This window comes from Castor canadensis, chromosome 11 (assembly GCF_047511655.1).
Source record: "Castor canadensis chromosome 11, mCasCan1.hap1v2, whole genome shotgun sequence".
Classification (NCBI taxonomy): domain Eukaryota; kingdom Metazoa; phylum Chordata; class Mammalia; order Rodentia; family Castoridae; genus Castor; species Castor canadensis.
The window spans coordinates 128,094,149-128,109,944 of record NC_133396.1 but is presented as its reverse complement, the minus strand read 5'-3'; the positions used below and the strand labels follow the sequence as shown (position 1 = coordinate 128,109,944).

The window sequence follows — 15,796 nt, the reverse complement described above, 5'->3', positions numbered from 1 at the left end:
GAAAGCGGTAAGGCAGAGAGCCTGCTTCTTAGGGAGTGAACAGGTCCCACTTCCCACTGAGGCTAGTGGCCCAGGGAGGGTAAGCTCTCTCCTTGGGTGTGAGTGAGCACCCAGGATTCCTCTTCTGGTCTTATCCTTACTTCTAAGGGAAGAGGAGGGGCCGGGACATACCTTTGTTAAGAGCTGCCTGCTTCTCTGCCTCCACCTCTTGTCTGGTGGGTACAAGGCTGATGTCTCTGGGCGTGTCCAGGGGTGATTTCTGGTGAGGGTCTTTCTTACTTTGCTCATAGCTTGCCTTAGGCTGAGAGAGAGGACGAAAAGATGGCAGATGTTACGGTGCTAAAGGATCCAGCCTCACTTCCTCCTTTGTCATACCCTTAAAGACACAGGGAACAGGGAAATTCTAGGTGTACCAGTTGGGAACTAGGCAGGGATGCCTTGGAGCCTCCTACCCATGTGGTCAGTGCTGGGCCCTCTTGGGGAATGGGAGTTTAGGGCTTCCAAGAGGGCTGGCCATCGGGAAGCCCCTTAACCCAACCAGTTGTCATAGCAAGCTCAGAGAATCAGACTTGTTGTGAACCAGAATCAAGGAGTAACTGGAAGAGGAGACTACAAAGTGTAGGGTCTCTGAGGATTCTGCCCACATCCCACCAGACTTGAGCAAACAAAACCAGGGGGGCCTTGGTACCAGGATTCTGGGGAAATGAAAAGGCATTTGCTTGTGGGCTCACAGAATCATGAAGTTAGAAAGGACCTCAGGCATCATCTGAGCCACCTCCTCCCATTGTACAGGTGACGAATCTAAGTCTCAGTGGGGAACATACAGAAAGACCAGGCTGGAGGTCAGAGACCTGAGCTGTAGCACAACTAGCAAGGCTGGGTAAGTCCCTATTCCCTTTGTTCATCTGTCAAATACAAGCAATTTACCTGTTCTGCCCACCTAACCAGCCAGTCCTCAGGGGTGACAAACCACACAGAGCTAGCGGAGCTCAGATGAGCATATAGGTTTCTCAGTTTTAGGCACAGGACTCTCTCTACTCACCACACATCCTAACAGCACATCACCTGGATCTTGGCTAAGGACCCAGGTGAGAGACGGAGCCAGACAGGGGAAGAGAGGGATTGTGTTTTTGCACTCCAGGAGCTCAGGAAACCCAAAGAGGACAAGCCAAGCCAGAGGAGAGTGAGAATGTGAGAGGGCTGGGGTCTGAGGTGGACAGGGCACAGGAAGGGACTGAAATGTTACTTGATTCCTTTGGCTGGTCACATTGGTAGGGAGGGGGCATGACACCGGCCCCCGTGACCATCAGCCATCCCTGAGCCTGGGTGGATAGGGAAGCAACTCATGTCCCCATTATCCACAGAGAACAGGTAGGAGAAAGATAGCCTATGAGATTGTCTCAGCCATCCCTTTCTTTACTCCAGCTAGGCATGGCCGGTAGAAGCTGGGAAAACAACTCCAGTGTCCTGCTCTGCCCCTCACCTGGCCCTTTGCCCATTCTGCGCCACCCCCACCCTCCAGAACCCAAGTGTGTTGGGTACCTGACCCATGGCTGTCTCGCCACTGCGGTGCCAGGAAGGGGAGTTGGGGTATGGCCAGAAGTGGCTCTCACTAGGGAGTGGAGGGACGGTAGGAGGAGACTCCAGGGGGACGTAGGCTTTGGGGAGGGGCGGCCGAGGTGGGCCAGGTTCCTGAGGCAAAGAGAGGCCAGAGAATTAGGAGCAGCCACTGTGGGAGCAGAAGAGAGAGTTAGTAGGAGCCAGACATGTCACCTCGGGAAGCGTGGGCGGGGTCCTGAATACCACATTCCTCCAGGCCTGGAGAAAGCTCTAACTTCACAGGTAATGCTCTGCTTGCCCTAAAGGTCCCCCTCAACTGAGCCCCTCCTGCCTCCTCCTCTCCATGGCTCCCACTTTCTCCATAACTCCCTCCACATTGCCTCACCATCCTGCTGGGCGCATCCCCACCACTGTACCATACCTCTGCCATCTCTCCTACCTGCAGTGCTGTCCCCTGCTCCTCTACCTATCCTATCCATGGCCTATTTAAGTTCCACCATCTTTCGGAGCACCAGCCTTTAGGGTCTGAAACACATGACTCAGTATTGAGGCTGGTGGCTTCCTATGAATCGGTGTCCATCCCATTGCATGCTGGGCTCCCTGAACAAAGGCTCTCTTTCTGAGAGGACCTCACTCCATCCCTCGTCGGCAGACGGGCCCCACAAACACTTGTTGATGAACTGACTAGGAAATTGCTCCCCATATCAACCCTTAACCCTCTTACCCTCAGAACACTCCTGCTTTAAGTTCCTGTCAAGTGTAGGGTACCCCTGCTACCCATCCTGGTGCTCAGGAAGAGACTTCCCTAAAATGGAGCTAAAGATGACATATGGAGTAGCAGCAGGTGGAAGGAAAATCCCCAGGGAAAGTCACAAAACTAGGTGTGAGAATGATTCCCTGAGACAGAGAGCCAAAGCACCAGGATGGGGGCCTATGGGGCAGAGACAGACACTGTAGTTTCAAGCAAATAAAGATCTGGTCACCCCCACCCTGCCCAAATCCACTTTGTACTCCATTTCCCCAGCTTACCTCATTGGACCCTGGCTTGGTGGGGGACCCCTGAGAGCCAGACACCAGTGAAAAGGGGCTCAGGGGACTGGTGAGGCTGGCAGAGCTGAGAGGACTGGCTGGGCTGTTGGAGCTGTAGGTGGCAGAGGGACCGAGTCCTCCTTGGGGAAAACAGAGAAGAGAGAGGTTAAGAGATGTGGTGTGTATCAGCACCACAGGTGGAGGAGATACGGGAGGAACCTCCCCAGGGATACGGGAGGAACCTCCCCAGGGATGTGGGAGAGAGAATTTAGTGCCTTAGGGGCTACTGAGCCCTGCTAAAGGGACTTAATATAGATGCTAAGGTCACAGGCTGGCTGCTAAGAAGTGCTCTGGGTAGGGAAGATGGTGGATAGAGATGACATTGTGGTCTCTGAGGTGTCGAAAAAAGCCAATCTGAGGCCCAGGGCTCAAGGAAGGCTCTCAGATAGAGGTCACATGTCACCAGTAGGCCCATGTCCTTGGAGGCCAGGGAGAAATCTAGAATATCTAGATCAACAGTGTCTCTAATGGTCTATTTGAACTACTCTGTGGGGGATAAAGGAGCCCTGCCTACCACCTAGGATCCAGAGGAGATTCTGGAGCCTGAAAAGGCCCTGCCTGGCTCTGAGTATAGTATGATTTGGCAGGTACCGGATGGAAGCCATAAATGCTGAAGGCTCCTGCCCACCTCTGTGCTTGGCCGTGTCTGTGCCCCGGGACGGATTGTTCTTCCTCAGCCCTTCCATCACATCCTGGATCCTCCAGATTTCCTTCTGGATTTGCCGGTTGAGCACTTCATTCTGAAACAGCCACAGAGAGTGTCAAGGGAAACTGCTCTGAGGAATGTTCCAGTTCTGTCCCTTAGCCTAGACCCCTCGGGACCTACCCTCTAGATCTGCAAGAGGAAGGAGCCCTGCAGCCAGGCACACGCCCCTCCACCACAAGTACCTTTCTCACGTGCAGTCTCTCTACTCTTCAGCTTATATAAAATTGCATCCCCAGACTTGACAGAGCCTCAGAGACAAGAGTGAGGACCTGCCCTTCTGAGTTTCTCCTGGGAATCAGGGGGGTCTGAGAGAAATGCCCTGAAGCATCCCATTTTCCATGGGGCAAGACTTTCTAGCTTAGAGTTTTTCATCACATCCGAACAGCCCTTTTATCTGAAATTTTACAGCTACCACTTACTCCGCACCCCTCAGTAGCAGTCACTGCACGGGGTATGTATATTTACTAACTCATCTTGGCTTGTCTATCAGGAAAGGGCAACAGCAGCTGTTCCCTCCTCAAAGCAAGGACATGTGCCCAGGGCCATCTGTCCAGTAAGTGGCATGGCTACCATGTGAATATTGATCTATTTGACTTGGAGGCTGGTGCACTCGACCACAGTCCTATTTTCTCTCCTAAAATGTGCATGTTTAAAGCACAGCTGTCCCCTGGGATGTGGTGATACTTCAGTTCTCTGGTCAAGGTTTTCCCCTCACCCTGCCCACCCAGGTCCAAGGTGGGGGAGGTGGGTTTTGTTACCAGGAGGGAAAGAGGAGGAAAATGGGAGAAGCCAGGCTATTAACTCCATCCAAGGACTAGGGCTTGCTAATCTAGCTAGAGAAGAGACAGGGCCTAAGGAGAGAAGAGATGAGGAAGAAAGGAACAAGAACTCCGCACAATCACTAGAACATCTTCCTGCCTCCAAGCTGACCATTTCCAGCTCCACCCAGGGAGGAAAGGCACCTTCCTATCTAAAACTCCTATGCAGGTCGCTCCTGCATTGCCAGCTCTTCTGATGTCATGAGAAATATTTATATTCTGTTTTTAAAAGTCCTTCCCATATCCAACCTAAGTCTCTCATGCACCCGCTTTGTTCCTTCCCCTGTGAGCTGGAGGGAATAAACAGAATCCCATATTGCCTTCATTCTGCCTGTCATCGGTGGCCTGAGCCTTTTCTTTTGTGTCAGGACAACCTCCCTGTCTTAAATCTGAGATTATTAAAGTGAGAAAGGTAGCTGCTTTGGTCTCCTTTGCCCAAAAGGACCAGGGAAGACACAGAGCACATCCCATCTCCACCTGCTTGGGGGCCCTTCTTCACCTGGATGTCCAAATTGAGCTGCTCCCAGAGGTCATCATGCAGGGCAGAGACCTCAGACTCGAGGTTCTCATACTCCATGGTACTGTTGGTCAGCGCCTGTAGGGGAAAGCCACTGTCACCAAGGCCTGTCTCCCTGTCCTGAGACAGGGCCTGGGTCCAGGGCACCTGAGGTCTGGGGAGGAGGGCAGAGGGACAGAGGAGAGAGACACACAGCTGAAACATTCTGATGGCAGCCAAATGCTACCATCACGAGAGTGGTGACAGGGCATCAAAATGCAGACTGAAATACAGAGAAAGCTGGATTCTTTCAGGTACATGGACAGGCCAAAAGGGGATAGTATCACTTCTGTACCTTCCTGCTCTGCCCAGGCTGGGGAACAAGTAGTGGAGGGCACAGAGAAAAGGGTCTGGAAGAGATTGCTTCTCCTCTGGAGCTTTGAGTCTTTCCTCTTTCCTAGGCCACATTTTCCAAGAAACTTTGCTGCTACTACTTAGGCCATCACTAACCAGTGTGTGCTGGAGGATCAGCCCCTGACTCATTGGGAAGTGACCAGGGCAGCCAAGGAAATCAGTAATCCAAAACTTTTTATGTTGTCCTGAAGGCACTCCCAGGTATGGGTTGTGCTGTGCAATGAGCAGGCTGGTCTACCTTCTGTCTATTTGCAAGACCATGTTAAACTCTTTGCTAATGACCCTCCCAGGCTGGTGCATTCTGCTTTTGCCCTCCGAAGAGAATTCCCATCAGGGGAGCACACCTAATGACCCTGCTCCCAGGTTACCGTGGTCGCCTGTGACAGCTCCACCCGGATGTTGATGAGCTGGTTCTGCAGTGATTCCTTCTTATGCAGCAGCTTCTCTGGATAGGCGGGCTGGCTTCCAAACATTTCCATCTCCTGGTGGGTCCCCATCAGGGCACTTTCCAGGCTCTCCTGGAGAAAGGAATGGGGCTGGCATGAGCCGTCCTGACCTGATCACTCCTCTCTTGGGTTTCTAACAGCAGATGCCTGGGTCCCTACTGATTCAACCATACAACTCAATGGAGGTTGTTTTCACACGTGATAGTTCCTGGGACCAAGTCTAAGGAAGGACAAAGCTTCATCAGCTCAGTAAAGATGGAGAATGGAACCCACACCTTCTCCAAGCCAGCCCTGCCTCAAGGCCACCCCCAGGCTCTCACCTTCTCTGCTCGGAGCTGCTGCACCAGCCGGTCCTGCTCTCTCACCACCTTATTCTGTTCACACAACTTGCCCAGCAGCTTCTGGAGACCCAGAGGGGTAGGGTGAGGAGGGAGAAAGAGGGGTATCATGGATACAGTTTGATGGAGACTTGGGAATTGGGTTTACAGGACCTGGCCTCTGGATTTCACCTCTTTCCCCTGCTGAGGAAACTTGGGCCTTTGCCTTGACCTTGGAGGCTCCCAAGAGGAGGAAGATGGGCCTCCATCTTAAGAGGGGAGATAGATTTATTCTCTGAGTGAGTGGGTCAGGTTACAAGGGGAGGGGACTGAGAGCAAAGTGTTGGCTCCTACATCCCCATCTTGCTACAAGGTTCGACTCCAAGAGGGATAAGAAGACAAAGTAGCATCTCCTCTTTGGCTGGAAGTAATGCACAATGTGAACCGACCCCGTGGCTCCACAGGACCTTCCATCTTTCTCATCCTAAGACCCTGAACTCCCCTCCTCCTCCAAGGTCTTAGGATGGCTGAACCTGGAATCCCTCTTTGCTCTGGTCCTTGCCTGGATGGACCATCTCCTGGGCCTACTCTGCAGGTTCACTGCTTGAACAGGACCAGTGGTGATGGGGGAGGAGGCAGGCCATACCAACCTTCTCTTCTGGAAAGACTCGTGCTTTCCATGCTGACAACTCCGTTCACCCTATCCCTCTGACCCCTTCTGCTGAGCCAAATCTTGTCCTTTAGGACCTTTAACTTCAAGGCACAGCTCACAAGCTATCTGTTTTGTCCTTCACCCACCTCCCTGCATGCCTGCAAGAACAGTTCTTGGTCCCATTCAGTTAATGAGTTCTATAGGGTCACCTACTGCTACCTGGGGTCTCCCATGAAAAGCTCCCCAAGGGGAGGAACAGTCCATATTCCTCTTTCTAGTTACCTGCAGAGACTAACACCATACTGGGCGCAGGAGCAGACTGACTTTTTTCCCTCCCAACAGAGCCTGTGTTCCTGCCATAAACAGATCCCACTGTTGTAGACAAGTGGGCCTGGAGCTTGGTGGAGAAACAGAGCCAGAGTGGGAGGTAAGGATGAGACAGTGGTAAGGCTGAAAAAAGAAGGGAGATGAGGAAGAAGTAGGTGGAATGCTGTTTGTGGTGAGAGAGGACATGAGTCAAATGTATGTAGCACCATCACAAGGAGAGAGAGACGGATGGAGATAAAGCCCCGAGAGAAGAGAGCAACGATGAGGATGAAAGTGGCAGGGGGCTGCCATGGACAGGGAGAGCTGCCCTTACATCCGTGTCTTGCTCGTTTAACTTGTAGGTGTGGAGGCCATCCCGGAACACTTCTGGGTATGGAGGGACCTGCAGGAACATGAGTTTGGTTACTGCAGCAGGGACAGGGTGAGGGTGTGCAGGATGGGAAAGCTGGCATCACAATCCTGCTCCATTTCTGCCAGAGACTGCAGTCCATCACCTCTTGTGGCTTCTGTTCTTGAGACCTAGGCTAATTCTGTTCCCTGGCTGGGAATCCTGTGATGGAGCAGTCTAGACTCCATCCCAGTTGTCCCTGGCTGATTCTGGGGAGGTCAGAACTCTGCTGGCCTCATGTTCTGTATCTCCTTTCCCCCAATATTGAGAATTTGCTGCTGGGAGGGGATGCAGGGGTGTGGAGTTCCCAATGGCTCATAGGTAACAACCTGTGTGAATTCCCTGGCACAGGAGCATGGCAGGAATGCACACTGAAAACCCTTGAGAATTGCTGCTGTAAGTAGATTACACACTGATCACAAGGCTTGGACCTGAACCAGGGCTGGCAGGCAACTAGAAGCATCTCTGGTCCAGCTACAGCTGCCTGGTCTTGATGACACAGCAGGTGATCACAGCACATTCTATACGCCTTTGAGTTTAAGTAACTTTTATTTTTTGGAGGGGGGTTGAATTCAGTGCCTCACACTTTCTAGGCAGGCGCTCTTACCACTTGAGCCACTCCACCTCTCTCTACGCCTTTGGCATTGGATGGTTCCACGCTACCCCTCATCCCCTTAACCCCAACCATGTCTGTTAAGAAAACAGCAACTATGAATTGGAACTCCTGGACTTTCAAAAGCAGGTTTGCAATCCCCAGCATGGCATGAGATGTCAGTGCCGGCTATTTTGATGGTTCAGGAAACGGGCTGTGGATTTACCCATGATTGTGAAGAATGGAGGTGACAAGGCGAAGTTGGGGAAGGAGACCAGGCAAAGCCTGACTTAGGGGGGATGAAGCCTGGCAGATGAGCAGGTTGGGCGGAGTAGGACTCATCCCAGATGGGGCGACCCGACCATGCACAAGCAGCTGAGATGCCATTGACAAGGGGCCATGCTGGCAGGCAGAGGCCTTACTTGCATGAAGAGTTGGGCCCTGGGGGAGGAGTTCTCCACCATTCGGTTCACCATACTGATGAGAGTCTCACTCTCACTCATCTGCAGCAGAGGAGGGAATGGATGATTCGCACTCAGTCCCACATACGGGTCTCTCCCCCACACCCTCCTATGCTTGTTTGCAGGAAACAGGGAAAGGCAGTTGCTCTTGGGGCCTCCAGGACCCTGTACTTGACCTCACCATCCCTCGCCCTTGTGAACTCTGTTTCAGGACCAGCATTGACACTGCCCTAGTTGAAAGTAACAGCAGGGAGCCAGGAGGCCACTGGGCCCTCACTCACAGTGTGGAAGAGGTCCCAGAAGAGGTCCTGGCCCAGGGACCATTCCCCAGGACACGAATATTATGGTCTCGTCCACATTGGCTAAGGCTACCATCTCCTTCGCATTTCTCACATAGTTGGAAAGGCTGATCTCTCCAAAGCTACACTACACCAAACAATTAAGACAGCAAAGCTTGGGCCTGCTCTCTGCCATGGTTTCACAAATGAATAAGCACAGGTCCCTCTGCCGCCCCAGCCCTCCTCTGGCTCTCATGTGGAACGATTGCTAAACACAGTTTCCAGAGCTGGGCTGGCAGCATCCATGAGGATCTCAGATGGCACTGGGGAGCAAATAAGGAGGCCAAGATAAGTGAGCCATGTTAAAGGGACACCAGACATCAGAACAATGCTCTCCACCACGTCATCTTTGCATTTCAAGGATCATTAGGAACATGAAGGGGAAAAAGAGAGAGGGAGAGCAGAAGAGGAGGAGAGAGAGAGAGACAGGGGGTGGGGGGGAAGGGAGGGAAAGAAAGAGGGGAGGAAGAGGGAGTGGGCCAGCCAAATCAACCAGAAATGTCCTCATTTCCCACACGGTTCCACTGTGAGAGGATCAAAAGTGAACCTGTCAGGGAATGGTCTTGGCTGTGTCCCTTTAACTCACCGGTCCACAGCAGACAGTGGGAGAAGACAGAGGGGGATGTGCAGGGAAAGCTTTTGAGGAGGGAAAGTGATGAGGCAAGGGAGACAGAGCCACAGTAGGGAAGATCCTCTGGAGTCACAGATTTTTTCTATGGTCTCTCCAATCTTGGTCGGACCTGCTGTCTTTTCCTCCTCTTACCCCTTTTGGGCAACAGCTCAAATGCAGCCTTGCTGCATTTAGCCTGGTACCTTCATCTGCAGGCTGTGCAACATTTTTTAAAGCCTTTTTTAGTATCTGATTTTTCTACCTCTTTGGCCCAGTTGGCAATTTTTTCTATGGTACAAAATGTGATTTAGAGGGCTTTCAAAAGAGCACTTACGAGGTTGAGATTTTGTAAGAGTTAAAAGTCAACAGGATGGCAACCATATTTTCTCTAAAGACCCAAACTCAAGCCTGTCCGGATCTTTGTAGAGTATGTGTGTCTACATGTGCACGAGGGAGGGCACAAAGATCAAGGCAGATCTACCATCAGGCTTTGAGTGGACAAGGGAGGACTGCGCTCTTCCTGGGTACCACTGACTTCACTCTTTCCCCACCCTGTTGCATCTATAACAACAGAGGCAGGAAGTAGAATGCCCTCACACTGGCCTGCTCACACCTGCATTGTGCTGTGGGGATCTTTTAGCCCATGTGGGATTCTCCTCTAGGAGGATCCTGTGTGCTTCCTGTCTCTCCACAACGTTAGGGAGGCTGTGTGAGAGTGCCTGATCAGTGCCGCATGCACAGTAAGTGGTGCTCAATGGATATTTTGTATTCAGTTTGGGAAGAACAGTAAAATGACAGACAGCAGGGATCACCAGTCCTAGCCAGTGCAGCCTGTGCTTTCTCATGCCATTCTCCCAATAACTGTGTGAGGAAGAAAAGGCAGGCTCTGCAACCCTCTGTTTTATGATTGCAAAAACAAAGACTCAGAGACTAAGTAACATGTCCGAGATTTCAAAAAAAAAAAAACTTGTAAATGGCAGCGCTGGAGCTCGTGTGGCACTGTGTGGCTGTGCCTGGACTCTCAGCATACAATTCTGCCTTTAGCAAGGAGGAGGCCTCTACTCCTTGTTCTGAAGCATGCCCTCCCCCCGCCCCAGTCTAATAGTTCAGTCCCTCTGTGAAGGCAGAAGACCCTCTGCAGTGAATGCTTGGGCTACCAGGCATTGTGGACAGAGCACAGCCTGTTCAGGAACCTGGAAGGACCCTGCTCCTCCCCACTACAAGGTACGACATGCCTTGCTTTCCGCTGATCCGGAACTTCCCAGTCCTGCTCTGAGTGGGCATCCTGGGACTCATGATGCAGAAACAATGTGCTGCTTTTGGAACAAAATGCAAGGACCTTGAGCCCCAGGAGCCAGCCCTGCTGACTAAACTGCAGGTAATTGGTGCTTCCCAGTGCCCAAGGTCTTCTACAAAAAGAATGATCTCATCTCAACAGGGAGGCCCTGTGAGATAACAGGTCACAGGGCTGTGACTGAGAGAACATCTAGTCTCAGCTGTATCCTCTAATGTCAAGTTCATTGTTCCGTCTGCAACTTTAAAAGCATGGAATCATCCTGATGATTCAACCCCAGCATTGTCCCCTAATGGATGTGTCCCCAGCTGTAAACTGTGTCAAAATCTCAAGCGACACATTCCATGCTCTGTTCACTGGCTGGGTCTTTGGCACATTAATCTCTCTGTGCTTTATTTCTTTATCTGTAGAATGGGTACAAGAACAGCATCCACCTTGTAGGATTAATATAAGGATTGAATGAGTTAAGGTATATTCTGATTAGAATAGCATGGGGCATGAAGGAAGCATCCGATTATGGAAGTTGCTACCATTACAACCACTATTATCATTTCCAACATCCTTGGTTGCCTTCACAGGACACGGGTTCCCTGAAGTCTGTAGCACACATTTGAACCCAAGATATGTGCTCACAGAAACGCCCAGCATACCTATCTTCCGCCTGTCTAAACCGAGTGTGTATCACAGCTCCCTTGGCCCCCAAAAGCAAGGTAGCCAAGGGTTAGGGCCCTGGAGCCAGGAGCCAGGCAGCCAATAGCTCCATTCTCATGGGACTACTCATTGCCTGTTCAGCTTGCTCACTTGTCGAACTAGATGATATTCTGCCTCCGTCTACCACACTGAATTCTCAGGACCATGAGCTGTGTATGCAAAAGAACTTTGTGGAAGAATTAGCATAGTGAAATAATGCAATTTTCTAAATCTGGGCAGGTCTATAGGTCTCAGTTCATAAATTATAGTCTAACATCAACTTGTGGAATATGATAGGATTTCCCAGATTCAGGCTGAATTAAATCCCTATTATCTTGAGGCACCAAATAGGAGCTCCCTCTTCTATTTCTCCCTCCTCTCTCCAGCAAAAATGCAAATTTCCCACCTGCCCCCTGGGGGCAGTTCCATCTGGGAGAAATATGGGATGCCATTAATCATTCATGTGCCCATTTATATGCTTCTTTCCCTGGGAAACCCCCAGCTGCCCTAAAAGGCTTTGGAGAGGAGGCGTGTGAAGGAGCAAACCAAAATACAAGCCACTTTGTTGTGTCCCAGTGGCACCAACAAAGGTTGTCAGATGGCTGGAGGACGAGAAGGCAGGGAGGAGTAGGGAGATGAGACAGGAGGGCATTGGGATGGTAAGGGGCACCAGCTCTGCCTACCTGCTGATCCAAATATTCTAGGTTTCTTTGCAACTGAAGATCTAAAAGTTCATCCTACCCGGAGCCCGAGGCCAAGGGGCCAACCAGCAACACAAACAAACAGGAACACACAAAAGAAAACGATAAAAAAAAAAAAAAAAAAAAAAGAAGAAGCAAAGCAGTTAAGAGTTAGCTGGGCAAGGACGAGAAGTCTCTCTCTTGGCCCTTGAGACTCTGGGGAAGGGAGGGGATGAGGACACAGGCAGGTAGAGGAGGGGTGCACTCTAATCCCAAGTACACTATCTCTCTGCGCTGCCTCACCTGCCTGGGAGTATTAAACCCCACTGGGGCTTCTCAGAAGCTGTTTCTGAGTTTTCTGGAAAAACCAGTTGTTTCTGGAGAGCTACATTTGCTGAAGGTCAAGGCTACAGAGTTTGGACAATGGCAGAGCTATAATCAGGGCAGAGAGGCCTGTCCAGCCTCTTCTACCCTGGCCTCCTTGTGCTATGTGAGGGACACAGAGTCTGCCCATCGGTCCCTGTGGTTCTCCCCGACCCAACCAAGTGGAGCATCTGCATGTAGTTCTCCATGGAGGTGGAGGCAAAAATTCTCAGGGGAACACATTCCAGAAAGAGATATAAGCAGAAAAAGGAGGAAAGGGAGCAAGCACAATCTGGAAATATCTTTTCCTCTTTACTTGTCCCTTTCCTCAAAGGTGGCATTCTAGGTAAAGGACAAACTTGAAGCAAATACACTTGGGGAGAGGGGACATCTAGAAGCTCTTGCCTTTGCTGGGAGTCCTAGCCTGACTTTTCATCCCAGCTCATAATCCCTGGCCCCTTTTGCAGGCTGGAGAGGAGAGCTGTGCTAAAGTGGAGAGGATCAGGATCTTAAATGTCCCATGTGACAGCAAAGAAGGGGGAACTGGCACCAGACTCTGCTGTCAGGGCTAGAGCCCTGGCCAGAGTGGAGGACATATTATTCAGAGGCTGCTAAAAACACATGGGCCAGGCACTGGGCCCTGTGCATCCCTGATGCCTGCCCCAGTTCTGCTCCACCTTTAGTGGATGCAGGGAGGAGAGGTCTGTCTTTAGGTGGAATCGAGGGGAGGAGAGGAGAGGACGTACCATCTTATCGTGGACCGTGGGGGATGGTGGGTAGTTGTAGGGGAACAGTCCTGCAGGGACTGGCCGCCTGTCTCCCAGGTAATCATACTGGAAGAGAAAGGGGATTGCAGAAGTGAGAGGGTCTGGCTGGGACACAGACGTCCCTAACAACTGAAGTTCAAAGTTAGAGATATCTGTATTCTATCCAGAGCAGATTTCAAGTTCAAATGGACAGCAGCCCCCCTCTCTCAATAATCTGTCCAAGTCCTCAGGATTGGAAAAGACAGATCCCCTCTGTGCCCTCATAGATGGCATGATTTCTGGCATAACCTGGAGATAGGCAACAGCAAGGTTCCTAGTCATAGGGGCAAACAATTGCCTGAGTCAGCTCTCCTGGAGATGGTACTGCAGGATAGGTACTACTGTCCTATGACAGCTCAGTGGCTCATATCCCAGATGCCCCAGGATCTTGACCTCTCAGCAGATGGTCTTAGGAGATAAGGAAGGAGGGACAGACTGGTGGCTCACCTTGGGGGAGCTGATGGATCGCCTCATCACATAGGCAGTAGGGTCGGCATAGATGTCCTCATTGCGAGGTGGCAGCCGCTCAAAACGGGCACTGGGTGAGCGGACGGGGGAGTAAATCCGGGCACGGCTATAGGAGCCCTGGCTGGGCGAGCGGGGCACAGAGTGAGATCGGGGCTGCAAGGACAGACGGCGCAGGGAACTGGAGGCAGCATCCAGCTCGTCATAATAGACTGGCTGCCGGGAGGGGCTGGGGATCCAGACGGTGCCATCCTGCCGCCCGTAGCCGGTAGGCTCCTTCCACTCACGCAGCTGGTAGGCAGGGCCGCCCCCATTGCGGAAGGAGTGGCGCTTGTCCTCCAGGGCCCAGGGGGGGCTGATCCGATCGTAGGCTGGCATGGAGCAGATGCTGTCCGGCCGCACCCCAGGTGGATAGTACTGATAATCGTCAGGGTACTGGGAGGAGTAGGGACCATAATATTCAGGGGCCCGGCGGGATACAGGGTAGAGCCTAGAGGGACTGAGAGAGGAGAGAGGACACTGTAAGGTACATTTCTACCACCTGCCTGCGCCCCAGCCCATCTCCAGCACAGAGCAGGTATTTGAACAGGTAAGCAGTGCCCTAAGCCAATCTTATGAACACATAAAGGAGGCCACTCAATTAGTAAATGCATACATTTTCTTTGCACTTCAATAGAATAAATTAGCTAGAAGAGCTGAGCCACTTGTATCTAGTGGAACAATCTGATCCTAGACATTCCAAGTCCACAATCGATCTGTAGTCTCATGGATCAATGGAAAGAATACTGAAATAATCAGAAGACCTGGCTTGATGGAACTAGTCCTGTGCAACTATGTGAGTGATTGAGGCTCTCTGGACTTTAATTTTTCCACCAGTAAAAATGAAAGAACTGGGTTAGGTTATACTGTAGGTCCCTTTCAGCTCTGACATTTTATGCTTCTACCCTGGTGATTCAACCACTAAAATTGCTTCACTGTCATGCGACCATTAATCTCTAACATTAACCTCTTGACCTTGTAAGCATTTATGCATCAGAGAATGGATTTCATTGAAATGTATCAAAATTTAACTATAATTAAATGAACACTGGAGTAAAAAGTTTTGGGTTATGTCTGATCTCACTCATATGGAAATCTAAAAAGGTTAAACTGATAGACATACGAGTAGGAGAGTGATTACTAGAGCAGGGGGGGAGTGTGGCTGGAGAAAGAGGAGACATTGGCCAGCAGGTGTAAGTTATGGTAAGATAGGAGGAATCGGCTCTTAATGTTCAAATACACAGAAAAATGATTCTAGTTAATAATGATGAATTCAAAATAGCTCCAAGAGAGGATTTTGAATGTTTTCTCCATAAATGATAGATATTTGATAAATGATAAATATTTGAGGTGATGGATATGCTAATTAGCGCAATTTGCTCATTCCACAATGCAGACATGTATTGAAACATAACATTGTTTTCTTTAAATATATAGTTACTATTTGTCTATCAAAAATAAAATAAAGCTTAAAAACTAAAAAAATAAAAATAAAAAAAAATAAAGGAGGCCACTGCTCAGGCAGGAGCTGATGCATATTCCGAGGTGAGGGGAAGTCCCTCCCTCAACCAGTTTTCCTGGAGCTGGAGATCACATCATTCAGAGCTTCAATCTTTGTCTTTTTAAAATAAAATGTCCCTGAAGGAACCTTCAAGCCTTATTAGCCATCTCCATCTGAGTATGAACCAATTTATCAGATCTTTTCCAAGACAGGCAATAGAAGAAAGAACCAGAGGGTACCAGGCACCCAAAGGAGGGCAGCAGAGGAAGGACAAGAGCAGCTGTCATCAGGACAGAACCAGTAGGTTCCTGGGACTGGTCTCTCCAGATAGGCTAATGCTCCCCCTCCACCAACCGTGAGCCACAGCTCTGCCGCTAGAGTGCAGGCTTCTCCCAGGCCTAAGGGAGAGGCTATTCCTGTAGTCCAGGAGCTGACCACAGTCCCAGGGAAGAAGCCCTGACCAACGCTATTGGGCCCAGTAAATGTCCCCAAATATCTGAAAGCCAGTCATTTGATAAAGGAGTAAATTGGTCATAAAGGGCAGAAGTAGAGCCCTTTTTTAAATAGGGCTGCCTATTAAAAAATAGCTTTCAAACAGAAGAGCTATTTGAAAATGGAGTGAGTTGGTTTGGTGGCTTGTGAGGCCTGTGTTGGTAGAAACACCGAGGCAGGGGATGTTGTAGGAGATTCCACAACATGGACGGGTGTCTAACCAGAACAACTTGACCTGCCTGACTCCTGGGT

At 50.5% G+C, this 15,796-nt stretch overlaps 1 protein-coding gene across 12 annotated transcripts in view; it reads right to left on the bottom strand.

Annotated features, from left to right (window-relative positions):
- Positions 1 to 15,796, bottom strand: part of Plekha6 (pleckstrin homology domain containing A6) — a 133,124-nt gene that overhangs the window by 14,849 nt on the left and 102,479 nt on the right. For 5 of the 12 annotated variants that reach the window (XM_074048561.1, XM_074048563.1, XM_074048570.1 and 2 more), the window contains 12 exons: positions 13,495 to 14,011; positions 12,988 to 13,074; positions 11,882 to 11,935; positions 8,228 to 8,308; positions 7,139 to 7,207; positions 5,850 to 5,930; positions 5,452 to 5,601; positions 4,673 to 4,768; positions 3,278 to 3,389; positions 2,590 to 2,729; positions 1,543 to 1,692; positions 172 to 301 (listed from right to left, as the gene is read on the bottom strand). In XM_074048561.1, coding sequence (XP_073904662.1) covers positions 172 to 301; positions 1,543 to 1,692; positions 2,590 to 2,729; positions 3,278 to 3,389; positions 4,673 to 4,768; positions 5,452 to 5,601; positions 5,850 to 5,930; positions 7,139 to 7,207; positions 8,228 to 8,308; positions 11,882 to 11,935; positions 12,988 to 13,074; positions 13,495 to 14,011 — 1,667 coding nt within the window. The remainder of the gene's footprint in view (positions 1 to 171; positions 302 to 1,542; positions 1,693 to 2,589; positions 2,730 to 3,277; positions 3,390 to 4,672; positions 4,769 to 5,451; positions 5,602 to 5,849; positions 5,931 to 7,138; positions 7,208 to 8,227; positions 8,309 to 11,881; positions 11,936 to 12,987; positions 13,075 to 13,494; positions 14,012 to 15,796) is intronic. The other 7 variants (XM_074048571.1, XM_074048573.1, XM_074048562.1 and 4 more) reach the window with 6 other exon arrangements.